The sequence below is a fragment of the Oenanthe melanoleuca genome, chromosome 5, assembly GCF_029582105.1.
Source record: "Oenanthe melanoleuca isolate GR-GAL-2019-014 chromosome 5, OMel1.0, whole genome shotgun sequence".
In the NCBI taxonomy this organism is placed as follows: domain Eukaryota; kingdom Metazoa; phylum Chordata; class Aves; order Passeriformes; family Muscicapidae; genus Oenanthe; species Oenanthe melanoleuca.
This window is the reverse complement of record NC_079339.1, coordinates 44,821,139-44,842,236: the sequence shown is the minus strand read 5'-3', so window position 1 is coordinate 44,842,236 and position 21,098 is coordinate 44,821,139. Positions and strand designations below refer to the sequence as shown.

At 36.9% G+C, this 21,098-nt stretch overlaps 1 protein-coding gene across 4 annotated transcripts in view; it reads left to right on the top strand.

The window, feature by feature from the left end:
• RPS6KA5 (ribosomal protein S6 kinase A5) overlaps positions 1 to 21,098 on the top strand; it is a 73,566-nt gene that overhangs the window by 32,594 nt on the left and 19,874 nt on the right. For 3 of the 4 annotated variants that reach the window (XM_056493503.1, XM_056493502.1, XM_056493505.1), the window contains exons 6-10: positions 5,537 to 5,620; positions 9,406 to 9,509; positions 17,500 to 17,650; positions 18,854 to 19,015; positions 20,258 to 20,383. In XM_056493503.1, the coding sequence (XP_056349478.1) occupies positions 5,537 to 5,620; positions 9,406 to 9,509; positions 17,500 to 17,650; positions 18,854 to 19,015; positions 20,258 to 20,383 (627 nt within the window). Of the gene's footprint in view, positions 1 to 4,726; positions 4,855 to 5,536; positions 5,621 to 9,405; positions 9,510 to 17,499; positions 17,651 to 18,853; positions 19,016 to 20,257; positions 20,384 to 21,098 lie in introns of all 4 variants that reach the window. The other variant, XM_056493504.1, reaches the window with a different exon arrangement.

The following is a 21,098-nucleotide window of genomic DNA, read 5'->3' as shown; positions in this document are numbered from 1 at the left end:
CAGAAGCAAGAGTCTTCAGTTGGGAGACTTATTGATTGAAGTTATAGTTTCTGATATGGACAGCTTAATTACTCAGTGTTAACTTGGGATATTATGACCCATAAGTTTCCCAAAATAGAGACTTCTAAAAGAAGTTAATAAAAAGAAGAAACCAGTCAGTATTGTAAGGACCTTGGTGGAAACAAGATTTCCCCCTACCCCCGTTTTAAACCTATATTACATCTTTGAACTGTGAGAGCTCTTTCTGCCAATTTTCTTATGTCTTCCTAAATTACGACTGTAATTATTGTTATTCTGGGCAACTAAAATGACAGCAAAGGATATTACGGGTATAATTTCTATGGAAATGGGTTTTTTCCTTGGACATTTTTATTTTTGAAGTAAATACCTATGATAGGATGACCTCTACGGCTCACTGAAGGTACAGGTCTTGTTTCTGCCAAGAATTCAGGTTTTTCAGTCTTTACTTGTGATTTTTCTGAAATGCAAAATCCATTCGGCAGGTTAGCTTGTTAGAGGAACCTCTGATGTGTGGCCTTTGCATATTACAATTAAATTTTCAGTTATGATAGCATTCTTTTGATTTATCCTATGGTCCTGGTTTTCTTATTAAGCTTACCAAGGAAACTTGTAATACTTGATCAGTAGCTTGCATCCAGTTTGCTGATAGCTAATATATGAGATACTAGTGCTGACCTCTTCAACTTTTAAGTTTTTCAATCCTGTAAGCTGTTCCTGGTGGAACTGTGGTTCTTAACTAGTTGTCAGGAAGCAGCAGGATGGGAAGACTGCTCCCTGCATTAGTGTGAGCTAAGGGTGACCTCAACAAATATGGGTCTGTTTGCTCACTGACCAATGGTGCAAGAAGATGAGAGGGGGGTCTAGTGCCAGAAAAACAGGCTTGGGAAAGAGTCCAAGGTAGAAAGGTTTGTTCAGAGGAGAGAGGCTGGAGGGCAAGTCAAGATTTGAATTTGGAGGATCAGAATCAGTGAGGTACCCAGCCAAGTACAGATGTACCTACAGCACAGCACAGGTTCAAGAATGGAAACCTGAACTTCTGCTCCCAGCTGGAAGTGGAGGAGGCCCCTGACAAGGTTCCACTCAGGTTATTCAGCTGCATTTTGTCAGAACTGGTCTTGAGCAGAGCTACCTTAACCCCTAGGATTGGTGAAAGGTTATGGAGCCTGTTGCTAAGCTCAGGGCCCTGATATGGGTACCCTGGGAAAGCTTTCACTATTTATGCTTGTGACAAAGCTGTAAGTTATGACTTTCAGGACTCTGAATACATACACTCACACCTGTACAAAATAGGAGCAATGATGATACTGATTTCTGTATTCTAGAAATTTTGGTATGTCTCTTCATTTCTGATGGGTGCTATTTGAAACACTACCGATAGAGCCCAGAGAGGGTCTAATTAATGCAGCCTGAAACTTTGAAGTACATTTAACAAAGGAAGAAAGACAACTTGGGACTTGAAGCATTTGTTCAGAGGTATTAGCAATTAAGGAAGGTAGTTTTACTCCAGTGTGTTTCTCTGCATTAATCAAATGAAGAACAGTGAGAGTTCTCTGGTGCAATACAAACACTGGCATCTATTCAGGCCTGGAAATGATCCACCACTTTAGGCATTTGAGGAGACTAAGAAATGGATTTTATATTGCTGTTGAAAGGACAAACAAAAAAAAAGATTTAATTTGATAAGCTGTGAAACACTTCAAGTGGGCCTATACAACCAAGTTCTAATTCTGAATACAGTCACATTATATATACTTTCTAACATTTGCTGTCTGAATTTTCTTATTTCTTAACTAAATTCTTTTTTCCTTGTAAAAATAGAAATTACTTGCTCTAGTTTTAACCATGCCTGTTGACCCTCTCCTACCATCTCTTCTATTAGAACGGTATTCCCATTAGAGAATACCTACAAAGAACATTTATTAAAGAACATTTAGCGAAGAGTACTTTGGTTTTATTTATTTACAAGTTACAAAATTAATTTAAGGACTAAAGTTTCATGGTTTGAAGGAATATGATACTATTACGATTTCAGAATGTGTCATATCTGATGTTTCAGTTTGTAGTCTAGCTCAGTTAAGAACAAAGTATTTGTACAGTAAGTAGTTGGAGAACAGAAATCAGTCTGTTCTGTTTCAAAGATGACCTTTCAAGTAGGTGGAGAAGTGGGTCTTAATTTTGAATGGTGAAAAGAATAGGTTCAGTGAATACCCTGTCTAAATAATGTTTGCACAAAGACTTATGAATTAAATAAGCCTTAAGATTTTATGACTCAAGTGTCTATTGGAGCAGTGGTAGCACAAATTATTTGGATGAAGTTCATAAAGTTAAAAGAGTACTTCAAATGCTGTACATTTAAATGTTAAATAAGACATCTTCAAATGGCAAAGTAACTGTCTTAAGACACTTGAATGCTTTCTGCACCTGCATTTATACTTTGGAATTAAAACCACAATTACTCAAGCTCTGAAGCATTGTCCCAAACCAGTATTTGTATGGCAAGGAAATGTTTCCCATAGTCTTGTGCACATGTGCAGAACAGTGTACTCGGAATATGCCTCAGTATTTGAAGCCAGATACTCTAAGTGCACTTTTCTGTTATGCGGATCTCTATTTCTATAGGTAAATTGATTTGATTTTGTTGAGGCTCTGAACTGATGATGTTCTGCCTATTGAAGGAGTTACAATACTATGTAACATTTTCTTAGGACCAGGTCCTCTGCCCTGAGAAGAATTGCAATGCATTTACCTCCACGGTGCTTCGTTTACTTTTACTAAAAGATATGTTACTGCATAAACATTGAGGAATGATGCCGAACTTGGTAAAGGAAGAGAAATCATAACATCTGTTGTATGCTAGAAGACTAAAGCTATCAACAGATTCTCTGTAAACATTAGAGAACTGATTTGCTGATTTGAAACAAACATAATGACACTTGTTCAAAGACAATGTCAGTATTATAGTGTGTTGTTAGTTATGGGTTAGCCACACTTTTCTGTTAGTATCTAATTGCTGCTGTTCTGCAACTCAGAAGAGTGAACCACAATGTTTAAGGCAGGCATGCTGAGAGAGGGAAGAAAATGAGCATTCTAAGTTAGACCAAACAATTCTTAAGCTCAAGTATTTGCGAGGTGTGCATGTTCAGTGAGCAATTCAGTGAGTAATTCACCTGTAGGTAATCCAAGTTCAGTTGTTTTTTAAGAACATCTTTTTTATCTTACATCTCATAAGATGGAGGTGTTAATAACGTGGCTTTTGGAATATGGGTTTATGTTATACAGTTGAATGAAATGTAAATGACAATCACATAGTGGAATGGATTGCTGCAAGTCATCTTGCCCTGCCTTTTCCACCAATACAGTCACCTAGAGCTGGTTGCCCACAAATTTGAATATCTCCAAGGAGGGATACTCCACAAACTTCATGGCCAGCCTGTGTCAGTGCTCAGTCACCGTCACAGTAAAAAAAAATTTCCTCCTCTGGTCCTGTTGCTGGGCACCACTGAAAAGAGCCTTGCTCCCTCTCTTTTGCATGCTTCCTTCAGGCATTGTTGTACCTCAGTGAGATCTCCCTGAACTTTCAGGTTTACCTCTTCAGGTGAAACAGTCCTAGCTTTATCAGTCTTTTCTCATAGGTTCCATTAATGGTTCTTTGCTGGACTATCTCTACTATATCCATGTCTCTCGTACCCAGGAGACCAGAAAATGACAGAAAATAAAACTGTTGTTGGAGATAATTTTCAAATAATGTTGTTTTAAACCCTCATGTAGTGCATAAAGCAGAAACTATTAGTGACTTCCTGTAAGAGGCGTATGTAACAGTGGCAAATTTACCTAAGTGTTTCTAATGAAACTTTGTACTCTAAAACCTGTGTTTAAGTAACAGCTAGACGTAATTGATGAAGCTTGTAACTTAATAAACCACAACATAAACAAAGGTTGCTAACAAGTATCTGAATTTTATGACTTCAACTGTTTTGAAGTCAGGACATTCTACACTGTTTTATGAAGGTGAATCCGTGTCAATCTATAGTTGCAGTCAGAGTGCTTTGATTTCAGGCAATTGTCTTGATATCTCACTTTGGCTGCATTATCTTTACCCTCTGGAGAGGTAGCAAGTGAAGAGCAGTTTCTTTCTATATTTTCCACTCCCCTTCCTTTTCCTTTTCACCCTTCTCCCTCTCTCCCTCCCAGCTGAAGGAAAAAGGAGCAGAGAAACTGAATAGCTTTAGATTCTCTGATGGAGGGCTAGGAATTTCTTATATTTTTCTTTTTTTGTGCGTTCTGTCACACTATCTTTCTTTAAGATAGCAGGTGCAAGAAAAGGCTATCAAAGAGATACAATAGTTGTGTCAAAAGAAAGTGAAATCTTGAAAAGTTCCTGATTGTATGGTTTTGTCTCAGAAATTATTATTTCAAGTTAATATTTAAACAAAATGAGGCCTTATAACTATTCTGAACTCAGAATTTTACCCCAGAAAAACCAGTCACAGTATATGTTTTTTAAGAAATATAGTTTAATAATATGCTGCTGGACTGTTTAATTTTTATGCCTTCAGGTAGCACAGAACACTATTTCTGCTTTTAGAATCTTCTTCTCATTAGTGTAGTCTCTTATATAGCAGCTGTTTGAAACTCCAAACCTGAATCTACAAATGTAAAACCTGACTTTTGAAATATTTGCTTTTTTGAACACTCTTCTTTAAAGGACCTATCAGGATCTCTCCCCAAAATGCTAGAAGCATGAAGGATAAGGGAGGAACAATGTTGCATGGCCCAAACACATGTGCTTTCGTCATTAGCAAGGTACAGCATGACCTCATGTTGACCTCAAAGGTAAATGGCTACCAGGGAACAATTATACATGCCTGTGAAAGCAGCTTAGTTTTGAACAAGAGAATGATTCAGTGCATAGGATAAAATTAAATTTGCAACACTGTCTGCCTTTCCCCTTCTCTGTCTTGTCTCTCTCCAAGTCTCTTCTTGAGAGAATGTTGTTTTTTATATATGTGTTTGTTGTGAAAGAAAACAACTTTTCTAGAGGTCATAATAAATTCCTAAATGTGGGGAACTCAAAGGATCTTGTATCCAATTTACAAATTGTACATCTTACAAGTAATTGCCTTTTTAATGAAAAGTTTTATTTGTTATCTAGAGTATTGGAATTGCAGCCTTCAGAAAGTGTATCTGTGTTAGTTGGGGAATCTTGCGAAGTTCTGAAATGTATAGATCATTTAGACTTACGGGATAGTTTTTTAAAATGTTAGTAGATTAATTTTTGTGTGCTCATCTTAGACTGCAACACAAACTTGTGACATTTTATTTTTTTGTAGAAGACTAAATATTCTGTAACATTATGCAATACATCTCTACATATGGTGGAATATTATTTAGCTAGCAGTTCTGAGCTATTTGGAGAAGAATTGCTGCCAGCATCTCGGAACTGTTAGCCATATCTATCCCATATTATTTGTGTAATATAATTGTTTGATGTAACTTTTTTTTTTTTTTCTCCTAGAATGAGAGAGCATATTCCTTCTGTGGAACAATAGAATACATGGCTCCAGATATTGTGAGAGGGGGAGATGCAGGACATGATAAGGTATGTTCTAAGTTTATTACTGAAAATAAACTAGTTCTTCAGTCAACATATTGCTCAGCTTCAAGGGTTTTTGTAAAATGTGACGTTTTCTTATTTAAGTATGTGTTAAGGTTGTCCTAAGATAGTTTCCTGTGTCTTTAGTTGTATGTTGATGTATTTTCCTCTTCTGATCTGAAGTAAAAGACGTATTTATAAAGGTATTGAGGCTTATTTGTGTTCTTTTCAAAATTTGTTCTAAATATGCTGTGGGACAATAAACTCAGTTGACACTTATTTACCTTTGCATAAAAAACTAGTTCAGAATGGAAAATGGTTTGTGGCTAATACTGATATACATTTTAAACTGGACATCAGGGAAATTGGTTATCTTTATTGAGGCATGGGATAGGTTATTAATGTTATAAGTGTTCTCATATTGTAAAAGTGTTTAGCTTGTGACTCAAGTTTCGTTACGTAATAAAGTGTCAGTAATTGATAGAAAATATTAATGCAACAATAATTAACAGATGATTTTTGAAATGAACAAAAAACCCCACTCTCCAAAATAATTATATGTTATTCCTAGATAATTTATTCTGATTGCTTACTATACTGGGAAGTTTTGGAGAATATTTAATTTCTGTGGTTTTTTTACTGTAGACTGAGTTGAGTTGTCTTTCTCTTGTGGGTCATGGAATGTAGTTGATTGTAGTTCCTTTTATAGCAACCTGTCTAAGAACTGGAAAAGTCTGACTTTTGCCTGAGAAAGTTGTTTCTTTTCATTATCTATGCATTCTGTGTCTCTTTTGGTTTGAGTTTAGTTTCAGTTAGGGAGCACTGTAGTGGGTACAGCTGGGATCTGGCAGTTTGAAGTAGAGCAGAATGGCCTTCCTGATTCTTCTGCTACACATGAAATAGAGTGTGCTTTTTCTTCACTTAGTCATTGTCTCACACCTACTTTGAATTCCACCATAACCTTTTCATCTTTTTCTACTGTGCTGTTTGCCCAATTGCTGTTAAAAATGGAATTTTAAAAACTTAGGAATTGAAGCTCTTTCCTGCACATTCTCAGTTTAGTCATGCCACCTCCAGAGCATCTCTCCAATTTCTGTCACCTTGAATTATGATTATGGCTTCTCAAAGCTTAAAATTCAGTCTTGTCGCTGACTTAAAGAGCAATCTCTGTTCTGTTATCTTTGGGTCCCTCTAATACTTCCAGCAGAGTTGTTCAGAGTCATACAGTATTCTAGAAGGAGTAACTTCAGTTTGATAGTGACTGTTAGCTGATCAGTAGGGGTGATTTTGCAGTTATGTATCTGATGTTAGTTGTTTACACCACACGCTCACTACCTTACATTGGCAATGTCATATAAGGTCATTTAAGAAGATTTTTAGTGTATTTTATGCTTACTGCCTATCTAGCAACTCAAGGACCTTACAAAATGAGAAAATGAGATTGCTTTAGTATACTGTGCACTCATTAATCAATGTTTATCATCTGTAATCTCTTCTAGATGATTGCAGTGTTTCTCTTAAGGACTTGCTCTAGTATTTAAGTTTTTTTTTTTTGTTGTTTTTTTTTAAGTTTGATTTTTGATTCTGCAGATCCTCCTTTTCTTTAGAAAAAACACATGCCAAGAAGAAATTCTTTGGGATTTTTCTCTGAGAACTATAAATTTACAAAGATAATTAGTAACAGTACGGGGACTTCACCAGGTAGTTCTTCTAGATACTCTTGGCTGAATATGAGACATCAGATTCTGTGTATTTTGAAGCAAAATCTCAAATAAAATATGTCGCCAAATTGTCGTGATTTCCTTAGTTGTCTTCCTGTATTGTATTAATATTGCCAACATAAGTAAAGCAGAAGTTTCACTGATTTGCAGATTTCATGGGGGTAAACCTGAGAAGTTCAAGCACCTGTAATTAATTTTGTTGAAAGGACCAAACTGCTTCCTTTATTATTCATAGTAGCATCCTCCCTTTTGAAAGAAAGAAGTATTTTGTAAGTTATGAGGTGTGAGAGATATGAATAATATGATTAGTATATTGAAAGCCAAATATTCCATGTGATACCATGGTCCATCTCTCTAAGGCTGCTGAGATGCAGTGATGGCACTGGATGACCATAACTGAACAGTTCCTGTACCATGTGGAGCTGTCCATGCAAAATGGATAGCAGAGGAAGTAACAGGAACCAGAGTGCAGTAAACTGTCAAAGTGGGAGTAATAAGGCTTGTGCTAGATCCTTACTACAGTTCTTTAACAAACAAAACCACTGTTTTACCCATGATCCATTGCAGCAGCAGGGTGTTGGAGACAGGATTTTTCTGAAAGCTTTGCCTGAGTGAAGCAGCAAGCAGGTGAAACCTGAACTGGCAGAAATTGTGTTCAGGGTTAGAAATGTCATACATCAAATAACAGGAAGGAACTGTGATTTTAAGCAGGGTCCTTGAAAATCTGTGAGGTTCAGAATATCTGACAAAAGCATGTACTACCTAAGTGAAAAATTTCAGGAACTTAAATAGACAAATAGTGGTCCAAGTATTTAAACATTAAGAAGTTGTTGATGTTATTATTATTAACAACAACCACCAAAAACTGAAGCATGGGATGCCCTCCAAAGGGACCTGGATAAACTCAAGAAGTGGGCATGCAGATCTCACGAGTTTTAACATGACCAAGTGCACGGTGCTGCACCTGGGTCAGGGCAACCCACAGTATCAACACAAACTGTGGGACCAGCAGATCAGAGTAGCCCTGCGAGAAGGATTTGGGGGTGCAGGTGGGTGGGAGGCTGGACATGACCCAGCCATGGGCACTACCAGCCCAGAAAGCCAAACATGTGCAGGCTGCAGTATGGGCAGGAGGGCAAGGGAGGGGATTCTACCCCTCCACTCTGCCCTGGTGAGACCCCACCTGGACTTGTGCATCCAGCCCTAGGGTCCTCAGCACAGGAAGGACATGGACCTGTTGGAGCAAGTCCAGAGGAGGAGGCTCCAAGGTGATCAGAGGGATGGAGCACCTCTCCTGTGAGCCAAGGCTGAGAGAATTGAGTTCAGCCTGGAAAAGGCTTTCCAGTACTTGAAGAGAACCTACAAGAAAATGGACAGAGACTTTTCAGAAGGGCATGTAGTGGCAGGACAAGGGAGAATGGCTTTAAACTAAATGAGGAGAGATTTAGATTAGGTGTTAGGATGAAATTCTTTACTGTGAGGCTGATGAGGTACTGGAACAGGTTGCCCAGAGAAGTTGTGAATGCTCTGTACTTGGAAATGTTCAAGGCCAGGTTGAATGGGGCTCTGAGCCACCTGATCTAGTGGAAGGTGTCCTTGTCCATGGCAGGAGATTGGAATAAGTTGTATTTATGGTCCCTTCCAATCCAAACCATTCTATGATTTCATAGCATTTTCAGGACCCTGGATTAACTGTGGGCAGTGATCTTAAATTGTGGTTTTTTGAACATTCCTTGATTTCATTCTCAGGCTCATAAAAGGTTCTGCTACTTCTTAGGAAGCCTTAGGTTCCTCTATTATTTTGAGTATGTGTTAGAATTCATATCACATCATAGTGGTAAAAATCAAAATTAATTCTCTCTGGAAAGCAAAAGGAACTTTAGTGGTCAGTGGAAAGAGTTCAGCTTGAGAAATCAGTTGAAGAAGCTAAGTGGAGAGATTTCAATATAAAATGAATTTATCACAGAAAATACCTTCTGTCAATACCACAGTTGTTTATGTTTCATTGATATTTCATTGATAATTTTACTTCAGCGTATCATAACATACATAATTACTGTTGTTCTCTAGGCTGTTGATTGGTGGAGTGTTGGTGTTCTTATGTATGAATTATTAACTGGAGCATCACCATTTACAGTTGATGGAGAGAAGAATTCCCAAGCAGAGATTTCTAGGTAAGATTCAAAGCAGTGAAGTATATGTGCTTGCTAACAGATGATCCTTATGCCATAATATATGTTTTGTGAGAGTTCGTTAGTTTAAAATTTAGAAAGAATGTGCTGCCATGGTAACATTGTATGTGCTCCAGTTCTGTTCCGTAGAATGACATTGGAAAGTTTTACTAGCTAAAGAACTGGCTACAAAAGATGTATTTTGTTTAAACTAGTGGAGCCGCAGCCTTGTAGATACTTAGCCCTGTTGCATGTTCACTGTTGAAAAGGAACTCAAATAAAATTTCAAAGTGTATGTAAATAGAATTATCACATTCCAAATCTTAATACACTTGGAGATATCTTTAGCTAGAGATACTTTTTTATCAGCTCTTGCTAGGTTGTTCTGGCAGACTGGAGATTTTAAGTATCAGAATGTACCCTACTCCTACCTTTTTGTTACAAGTAATGTTTATTTTATTAGTGTATATAGCATGAAACGAGGATCTTTTCTAGCCCCACTTGCATATCTGAGAAGAAATGAATATGATACTTACAGAAATGAAATAAACTATACCATTCTTATCTTTTACATATAAACTGTTTGTTTCATTCAGTAATCTCCATGCTTTACAGATTTGTTTTCAGTACCTGTGTAAAAGCTGGAGCATTTTTAAAAGACAAAGCAATAAGCTTCCAAAACACATTACTGAAATCTCCCCAAAATAAAAATTTTCTTTTACTAGATTTCTTTTGGAGCAGGAAGTTGAGGTCTTAAATTGCTCAAATTACTAACTGATGTCAAAAGGAGCTTGTAAGTCCAGTCCCCAAACTAAGAATAGTCTTGCTTCTGTTGGAAGGTATTGTACTGGTTCTGACTCTCACCTGGAATCACTTGATATTTAAGGTTGTAATGGATGATAGAACATACCTCAATTATTTACATAATTTATTTTACTTATAAATTTAGGCAATTTGTTGGGAGATTAAAGACTGTTTATTGGTTTTTATTTCTCTACCACAGCAGGAAACTTGGACGGTCAGTAAAAAAAAATACAGGGGAGAGAGGAGTCCATTAATGAAAGAAAATTTCATTCAGGACTTCACCCACTTGGTCGTTATATTGCAGTTAAAACTTGAATTAGCTCTTTCTGCCCTGTTTAAGGTTAGAAGTTTGGTTGACTGGTTGCTTATTCCATGGCTAAATTTGGTAATTTTGATTCCCAGGATTTACTAGATGGGACTCTGAAGGAAGAAAATTTTTTTTTTTTTTTTTAGAGAGAGAACCTTGAACTAATTTCATAGATATAGTTTCCCCAAAACTGGGAAACTTTTAAATTATGTATTCTACAGGACTTGACTTTCTTTTGATAAGCCCTTCTGTGCTTTTTAAGTTAATATTTCTGATAATTTGAGTAACTGCAAGATTGTTTAACATGGGTCCTCTCACAGCTCATAACTTTCTTTAGTTGTGGCAATTTTGCTGTGTTGCTGTTCAGTCTGATTTTGTTCTGGTGGGTATTTATGCTGGACAGTTATTGTCCAGACAGTCCTATAGTATTTGTTTTTATTTTGATAAATTTAGAAGTTAAATTTTTATAATTTCCTATATTGAAGATGTTCCCCAGTCTTCCTGTTTCCTGAAAAAGCCTTTTCTTAACTTAGCTTCTGTTGTTTGTTCTTACATATGGACAGTTTATTCTTGTTGATGTTTCAAGAAGATCTTGGTTAAAGGAAGGAATAATTTACCATCTGAACAAAAAAATGCTACTTCCTTTTTCTTGGGCTCCTCTTGTTGATGCCAGTGCTGGTCTGATAGATTTGATTCCTTTTCTGTCACTTTCAGCTGATGACCCTCTGGTTTATAGTTGTTCTTCCCAGGTATATAGATGAAATCTTCTTATTCCCAGCTATATTGCTGCATTTCAGACTAGATTTCATCTGTCTTATGTTACTCCTATGCTCATAAGACCCAGTGGTTTCTAAATCCTTTCTACTGATAGCGATTTCTTTGTTGGATTACTTCAGTGTTATGTGTCTGCACATATGCATATGTTCCTTTTTAGAACATATGAGAACATTGCTGCTGCCTTGGCTGCTGCACTGAGTTGTGTGGAACCTTCTGGGGAATGGTGATTGCTGCCTTTGGGGGGTAACAGGAGTGTGTTTGGAGCTTTCTTTCCCTGAGGGTAGCGTAGAGCAGGCAAACAGACACCAAATAGTGCCGGTTGCCACTGATAATGGAATCACTGGCACAGACATATGAGTTGCTGCAAAAGTCTTTCTTGTTAGGAAGGTTGTTGTAGCCAGGAATTACATTGGTTGACCTAAATATGCTTAAATATGCCAATTGCAGTAGACTTAGAGAATTCAGTTTTTTACTTGCTCACAAGCTGTTGAAAGCATGGTGGTGTTTTTCTGAGTTTAGGGAAAAAAAGTAGTCTTCTAAATGGATCCAGGTCCTTCTTTTATTTTACCTTGGTAGGAAGTAATCTTAGATATTTTTAGATAATTTTACTCCCTCATGTGGCACAACGGCTGTCTGGTGTTAAATTTTAACATGAAACTTTGTTCTGAAATATCTATCCAAGGGGAGTTCAATTCTTATGTCAGAAACAGTGTGTAGTTTGTATTTTTTTTTTCTTTCTGATGAGAAATTGTGTTGTTCTTTTATCATCATCTTTTTGGCAACACTGTGGACTTTTCATGGAAAATGCAAGTTAAGTAAGTTCAAACTTTGCCTTTTATCTCTGTCTCCGAAGTTGTCTCATTCATATGCTTTGTGTTACGGGTTATTAAACTTGATTAAATAAAAAAAATCACATAACCATTCCACCAATATCTCTCCTTTTCTAGTGTGCCCTCTCCCCTTTCTTTTCTCTTGTTCCTAAATCTTCCTTTAATTTTTGAGAATTCTGAATTTATATTGCTGCAGAGGCAGGGATAAGAGCCATCCTGCAAAAGCGTAGTCAAGAGCTGGGATTGACTACACACCCAGTATTTTCACTTTGACTATGATTAGTTTGTAAAGACGAATTGAAAGATGAACAAATGCATTCTATAGGGCTGACTTTTGAGGGCTCTGTCATGTATAGGATTTAAAATTAGCAGGAAGGTTTTGTACTAGTTTGCAACTGTGCAGCAGTTTAGAAAATCTTACTAGCTTTAGTGTTATGAATAATTAAAAATTTTTTCTTTTTAATGTATATATACATCTATAAAATAATCTGTAGAAGCATATGATGCCATATTAGCACACTAACACCAGTAGCAGCCCGTGGTCTTTATTTGACATAGCTGGTTAGACTATTTAAACTTCATGGAGGACAGCTGAAATTTGATAATCTGTTAGATGCCATGGAGATATTTCATCTATGATCCTCAAAGAAACCTTGGTTTCAGAGAGCTGTTGGGAAGACGCATGACAGCTGTTTACTGGGATACCCTTCTTTATTGATTGCCTTCTTTAATCAGTGACTCTTTGGATCTTTAAAAAGGTGAAACAGTCATTATATCCAACTTCTAATTTGCATGATTTCTTCTAGGTATTCTGTTCCATAGCTTTTGGCTGCCTCTCTATAACATGCAGCATTTTTATGTTTAGATGCATGTCAGAGTGCGTCAGTGAGTCTTGCCTAGAGATTCATTCAACCATTCAGTAAAACAGAAAGTTTAAAGAAACTTTTAGGTATTATAGCAAAGTTGCTGACTTGCCTAGAGCCAGGGATACACATCTGCATCTAACTGCTCCAAATTGGAACAAAAGAACTAGAGAGTTGAGTATGACTAGTTCTGAGATGATGGGGTCATTCTTAAATAAGAGGGTAAAAACTCTGCTTTGGAAATCTTATCCATTTACCCTTTAACAGGGTTACAGCTTGGGGTTGCTTTCTCTTATTCCTTGTACATCCAGATGGATATGTATCTTTTTGATGATGCTTGTAACACAATATCTCAGTTTAGAGACAAGGGCAGGACAAAACACTCTGGAATGAGTTGTCTCCCCTAAAAAGGGTTCCAACAATCCCTTTCCACCAATAGGAAATGAATACTAGTGGATGAAAGCGAAAAAGCCTATTCCAACTATTAATTAGTAAACTGAATGCCCTCAAGGCATGGGAAGAAGGTAGATAAATGCTAGAGATTAAAGTGTCAGACCTTACCCCCTCTCAGCCCTGCCTTGGGACAAAATCCCAGAATGCCAGGGAAAGGAAAAAAAAAACCACCGGTTTGCCACATGGCAGGGAGAAGTTAGTGGCTCCTCTCTCAGGGGAAAAAACACAAAAAACAATGAGAAGATTCAAACAGCAGTTTGGGCAAACCTGACTCTATACTTCACAGCAGGTGAAGCAGGTGGGGCTGGTGTGCTTTCTCTTGCTGACTTGGCTTTTCTGAGATATGGGGCCAAGACTGAGTGGTCCCTCCACTCCCCACTCATCCTGACTAACTCCTGTCTCACAGGTCCCTTTTACTCTTGTTTCAGAGTTAAACAAACTGTCCAGATTACCTCGGAAGAGTTGCCAAAGGATTGCTGCTGCAGCTTCTCCGAGGCCAGGGAAAGGGATTTGCAAGGTGTGGTTTCTCTGAGTGTTCAGTACAGCCAGAGTTTTCTCATCAGCAGGATAATCTCTGCTTGTCCCAGCTGAGAGGGCTTATGCCAGGCCAGGAAAAAGAATAAATACAGCAGAGTATTCCTTCAGCTTTCTCAGTTGCTACTTGGGATACTTAATTCTTCCTGCTTGTATCTGTTGCTGTTACTGGATCACTGCCATGAACAATGTGGACAACCTCATAAACATGAAATGTACAGAAGGATGGTGGTAATTGAGAAAAGGAAAGGGTTGTTAATGCTAAAGGCCATAGTTTCTTTACAGAAGCACACACATCCCAAAAAGGATTTTGATACATGCAGCTTCCTTCCTCTGAACTGTATGGGCTACTGTTAGAGCCTTGAGCAACCTTCAGTACAGCTGAACTAGTGAAATAAGACTGTCTTCACTTGATCAAGCTGCTTCACAAATTTCTGCTCTCTCACATGTTGATCCAATCTGGTTGGTCTTTTCTGGCAACTTGATTTCCATCCTAGTTAATGTAATTCCAGCTTCACATACTTCAATTCCATGATAATTCTTTGTAATTCCTGGAACTTCGAAAGAAGGTAGCTGTGGTCTTCCTCTGTAATATGGTTCTGTGAACCAATCCAGAACATCACCAGTGTTTTCTAGTATCAGTCAACCTCAAAAGTATTTTTTAATAAAAGCCACTGGCAACTTACATGAATCTCCTTGTAATAGAACATGGCAAAATGCTGCCTTTTCTGCAGTGAGTTCTAGGAGGATCAAGAGATGGAAGATATTTCTCACTGTGTCTGCTGGAAATACAGTACAGCAGAGAGGAAACAGTTCAGGAGGTTCCTAGAGTGTGTGGAAAAGAACTTGCTCTAAAATTTTCCTTTTCATTTCGAAGGACATCCCAGATTTTCAATCTCATTGCTTTAGAAATCAATTTCAAAAAATACTGATTGGAGGGGTTTTTCTCCTTTCCAAGAGCCCGAAGAGAACTTGTTTTCCAGGATCTTTGTTACATACCTTTCTTATTCTTTTATCAGAAAGGTTGATAAAGAAGCTTCTTCAGACTTCTCTAACTGCAGTGATTTTTAAGCTATGAAAACATTGTCGATTTCATTGGCCCAGTTGTAAATAAAGTAATTTTTCTATCAAGGTGTCCTGTCTTCTGTTTCTAGAACAGGAGGGTTTTCTTACTCCGTTACCTGCTTTCGGAAGCTGGGTGATTTCAGAAGAGACTGAATCTTTACTTCTCCACCACTCTGGCAGTGTAAGAATACTTATGTTTAGTGCTGTTTAAATTTGATATTAACATCCCTAATTAAAAAACCATTTGGTAATATTGTGCTTTCGCCTCTTCTGTAAAGTGAAATGTGTCCAGAAGTTGAAGAGAAGTTCTATGGTTCTTCTGCTAGCAGAAAGGCGGTGATTTGGACCCTTACTGACAGATACACATAATATTAAAAACAATACTGGACATCTACACCATCTTAAAACTCAGACTTTATTTTCCTAACTCTTCAGCATTACTTAAACCAAGAGGTTAGCTTGCTTTGTCTTTTTGTTTGCTTGATATTGGATACTATGTCTGTAGAAGCTACCCCTGGGATATGCATATTTTGAACTTGGTTTTGTCCTGCCACACTGCCAGAACGGGATTATCTGGGAAGCAAACTGCATCTATTTTTGGATTAATCCAAGAAGCTAGGGATTTCAAGATAAAGATTTTTCTCATGGGATAACTAACTCTAAGGATATGTCATGCAGTAACTAAACAATTTAGTCATGTTCTGCAGTGATCAACTTAAGCTCTGGCAGAAGCATATAATAGTTGAGATCTTAGTATTGCCACAAATTCATTATTTTAGTCTCAGTCTCTCATGGCTTTAAAATCTTTCAGTTTGTGTTTAGTGGAGGCACTGTAAGTTCTACTGTCAAGTTACTACAGTGAGAGTATGCAGCAGGCTGTGTAGACACCAAGCTGTACATAAGCCAGCAATGTGGCCTTGTGGCAAAGGCAGCAAATGGCATCCTGGGCTGCATTACACAAAGTATCATCAGGGTGAGGGATGTGATCCTTTCCACTCAGCACTGGTAAGGCCACGTCTGGAGTACTGGTTCCACTAATGGGTCTCTCCAGTGCACGAGAGTGATATGTGGAGAGAGTCCAGCAAAGGGATGATGACAATATGAGAAAAGACAGAGAAAGTTGACACTCTTCCAGCTGGAGAAGGGAAGGCTCAGGGGCATCTCATCAATGTTCATAAATGCCTGAATAGAGTGTACAATGAAGGGGGAACCAGGCTCTTTCAGTGGTGTTTGGTGACAGGACCAGCAATAGTAGCCGCAAGTTGAAACACAGGAGGTTCCCTCTGAGCAGAAAAGGAAGCACCTCTTTACTGTGAGTGTGACTGAGTGCAGGCTGCCCAAAGGAGGTGGTGGGGTCTCTCTTCTTGGAGATATTCAAAGGGTTTCTGGACATGGTGGTGAACACCTGGCTCTAGGTAGTTGTTTGAGCAGGGGAAGTTGGGCCAGGTGACCTCCAGAGATCCATTCCACCTCAACTCTTCTGTGATTCTGTATGCTAAAAGGTTTTTTGTGTCTATTTTAAATCAGTTCATGCATTTTTTCCTTTAGAGTCCTTAGCTTCGGCACTTAGATTTGGAGTAACTGGGAGAAAACTTGCTTAGCTGTTTATATAAACTGTGGTAGCTACAGATAAAAAGGATAGGTATTGAAATGTGGTTTTTCTTAGGCTTCCAAGGCACAAAATGATGGTTTCTAGTTCTTGTATTGAAAAAGTAGCGAGGTCTCTGTTCACTTTCTCTTTACCGTTTTGAGGGAAATACTGCCCACCTCTCTTGAGTCACCTTTTCAGTAAGCTGGATAGTCCTAGCCTTTTTATAAAACTTCCTATAAAACTTATTCTATGTTTCTGATTACTCTTATTACTGTTTTCTAAAACTTTTCCAGTTATGTGCCTTCTTTTGAGACAAGGGCATGAGCACTGCACACAACATGGAGGGTGAAGGCAAGCCTTCAATGGCCCAAATATGAGATTTTTTTTTTTCTTTTAAGTTCTAATACTTTTTAATGTTGAAATTATTTTTAGTTTGACTGCTATTAGGCATCAAGTTGATTTCTTTGTGGAGCTATCTGTAGCAGCTGTGAGATTGCTTTTATATTGTAAATTCAGTATGCAAAATGAGTATTGTTCTCCTTTTAAGGATTGAGTTACTAAATTTATCTCTTCAGATGTTGTGTTTCAAGTCAGCAGTTCCCTAAACCTTCCTTTATTTCTGAAAAGGTTGCTTTCATATTTGTCGTCCTCCTGCTTTTGGGTACAATAGAAGTTTAAGGGAAATGTTAACACTTCCATTAGTATGGTAACACTTTAACTCTCAACATTTTAAGTAATTACCATGTTGTTTTTTTTGTTTGTTTTAAAGGAGAATATTAAAAAGTGAGCCACCTTATCCACAAGAAATGAGTGCTCTGTCTAAGGATATCATTCAGCGGCTTTTAATGAAAGACCCCAAGAAGAGGCTAGGTTGTGGTCCCACCGATGCTGATGAAATCAAACAGCATCCCTTTTTCCAGGTAAAGCAAAAAACAAAACTCACAAGATCTCACTTACTCTGCATTAGTGCCTATGAAATCAAAGCCTAAGGAAATTTTGTTGTTCTGTTAACAGAACAGCTTAGAGACACATTAGTTGCATGAAAAATTGTACTGAAGTTGGTAAGAATATCCATGTATTTGTACATATGATTTTGTGTGTATTAGAAAGATATGCTAGGTTTTTAATATATTCTGTCTGTATCTATCAGTTACTTGAAGAAACCAAAAGACACACTGCTTAAACCAGGTTTAATGCAAAACACTGAAATTGTGTTGTGGTGTCTGTTGGGTTTTTGTTTGAAAGGATTTTTTTTTTTTTTAAAGATCGCCACTAGCATTATTAGTAAAATTAGAATATTGATGAAATTCACCAAACTCCTCTGTTTTCCTTGGCCTAATTAAATCTTTGCTCTTGTTCAGTAAATTTTATTTCTGTTCAGATTTCAATGTATTTGCTTTCAAACCATGATGAAGATTGTTTAACTCTAGTTAACTTTAGAAGCACCATCAATACGTAATGAATTTTTTCAAAGAAAACATGCCATTTTAACCACAGTGGATAGAACACTACAGATATTTTACACAAATACAGAGTTAAACTTTCTTAATTCATGTTTGTTTTGGCTGATTAATTTTGTCATCATATAACACTTTCTGTTCTTAACTTAATTTCAGTTCCACTCCTTTACAGTAACAGGGCAGTTTTCTCGTAACTGCTATTTCTATGCTTCCTCTTTCTAGTCATGCCTTTAAGTAAAAATCTGGAGGTTTATGCTCTCAGGGCTCTGAAAGCTGACATCAGTAATTAAGCATAGAAATTGGCAATGAAAGATTGAAGATATTACATGTGTGTGCTTTGGCTTACAAAAATATAAATATTGCTTATTCTGAAATAGAGGAAGAAATGCAAAGATTATCACACTAATTGTTTGGCACATCTCAACTGTTACATTTAATTATGTTGATTTTATTTTTTATTGGATTCTGTCTACATACAAATAAGTATGATACTGCTTGACTTTAACTAAGCAATTAGTGGAGCATAATTTGAATGGTTTTCATTTGCCTGCGGAAAATGGCAAAGGGAGTTAGGATGGTGTGTCTCGACAAGTCTCTCTTTCCAATATCTCCTTCTGTAAAATTTTCATTTAGTTCAGAATTATTTTCTTGTTTTTTGTTTAGAATATGAACTGGGAGGATTTAGCCGCCAAAAAAATACCAGCTCCATTTAAACCAGTAATCAGAGATGAATTGGATGTCAGTAATTTTGCAGAAGAGTTTACAGAAATGGATCCAACATACTCTCCTGCAGCAACCCCTCAGACTTCAGAAAGAATATTTCAGGTATTTTAAGAACTCAAATTAATTTAAAAAAAATATTATTGAACAATTCCTTGTGTATAGATAGCTTTTTTTTTTTCCCCACCTCCTGCCTATTAAGTTTTTGGAATTAATTGTGTGATTTCCAGTCCCAGTTCCCAGGACTTTTTGTTCAACAATTGCAAAATGAGAAAGGTGGAAATAGTCCTACTGTAAATATAAAATTCCTTGTTTCTCCATTCCCAGCTGAATGTCCTAATTGCTGGACTAAAGTCAGTCTGTTCTTTATTGATTCTTCATACCTTATGAGTCTTGTCATCTTGACTCCATCAGCCTGGGCTGCCAGCTTTGACAAGTGTAATGTAGTTCACCTACTTCCACGTTATGTACTAGTCAAAGTAATCTTTTGCAAAGTGGGAGCTACCTGCAGACCTGAAAGTAGATCCTCCCTGTTTTTGTATAAGTGCTCTAGTTACTCGACTGATGTATCCAGATGAGTAATGAAGCTTTCCTTACTGTTCCCTCCATGCTATTAAAGAATAATCCCTTCTCAGACTACACACTCTGGATGTCAAATGGGCAGAAACAGCTCATGTGCAGCCAACTTGGTACCAAAGCTGCAGAGGTGAACAGCAGTTTGGATTGCTTTCTCTTTTCCCTTTCTTTGGCCTTGTTGTTTTTTATTGTCTGTTTTTGATTAGTTTAATCCTTATGGTACAGGAGTGTAGTGTCATATTTTGGAACTTGTTAGATTCACAGTGACTGTAGCAACCAGGATATGCATGTCTTAATAGCACCTGATTCACCTTGCAGTCCTAGTCACAGCTGTTGTCTTTATGATACTCAAACTGGGCACATTGTTGCCCACACACATTGATAAAAAGTTTATTCATTTAAAATTGTTTGATGCTTACGTCACAACATGAAAAATATTTCATGCCTTAACTTTAAGGTGTCCTGGGAAGCTGACTAGTTTGAAGCACAAGCCTTTATTGCTATTGTAAAGCAATTGTAGCTAAGCCAGATTAACATTAACTAGAATTCTTGTATTATTATTTTGTCTTTAACTGTGGAGGATCATATAGCTAATTCTAGGAAGATACCTATTAATGTTGAACAGAGTAAGTTACAATTTCTCTATTATGATACAAAAATTCAGATTTCTTGAAAAAATTATTCCAAAACTTCTGATGTTCCATATGTATTATGATAGTTTATGTGCAACAGTATGAAGCTATACCTTTTTCTGATGTTTTAATTTCATAGGGATATTCTTTCGTTGCACCTTCTATTTTGTTTAAACGCAATGCAGCTACAGTAGATCCTTTTCAGTTTTATGTGGGCGATGAACGACCTGGAACTACAACTATTGCCAGAAGTGCTATGATGAAGGTAATAATAATATAAAGACTTAAATTAATTTGGTTAAATTAAAACTGTGTGTAACTTACAGTGCAGCAATCATAAGATAGGCTACAGATTACAAAATAGTCATCATTCATTTATCAGTTTTCTGTACTGGCTTCTCAGATGATTCAAGCATCTGATGATCCATCACATCTTACATGTGATACTATTAAGAAGTGGTTGAAGTTTAATCTGAAAAATGATTGTCTAGTTTTCCAAAAGACTGAAGTATAGTAATAATAATAATAATATGACTCATGATAGTTCTTATTCAGCCAACCACTGCAGATATTTCTGAAGCTACTTTAATTATATAATAATTCTGTCTATGTTATATTTATCTAAAAGAGCGTATAATTGTGTGAAGCCTTAAAAGAACACATGCTATTGTGATGTCCTCAAATGAGCACATAGTTTTGTGGATGGATGTATGTATGACCATCTTTGATCCTGTTTGTCTGAATATTTTTTATCTGCTACTGTTGTAGTAGTAATGATTTATTTAGTGATTATGTTTGTTTAATGTAATGCAAGGTTACTCTTTGATTGTTAGAATAATGTTTATGCATTTTATTCAATAAAATTTAATATTATATTTTAATAAAAAGAAAGCTCTTTTAGAGTTTTAAATGTAGATGAAAAATTCTCTTGAAATTTTACTCTTTGTCTTTGACTGTGTATACTAAAAGTATTCTGCAAA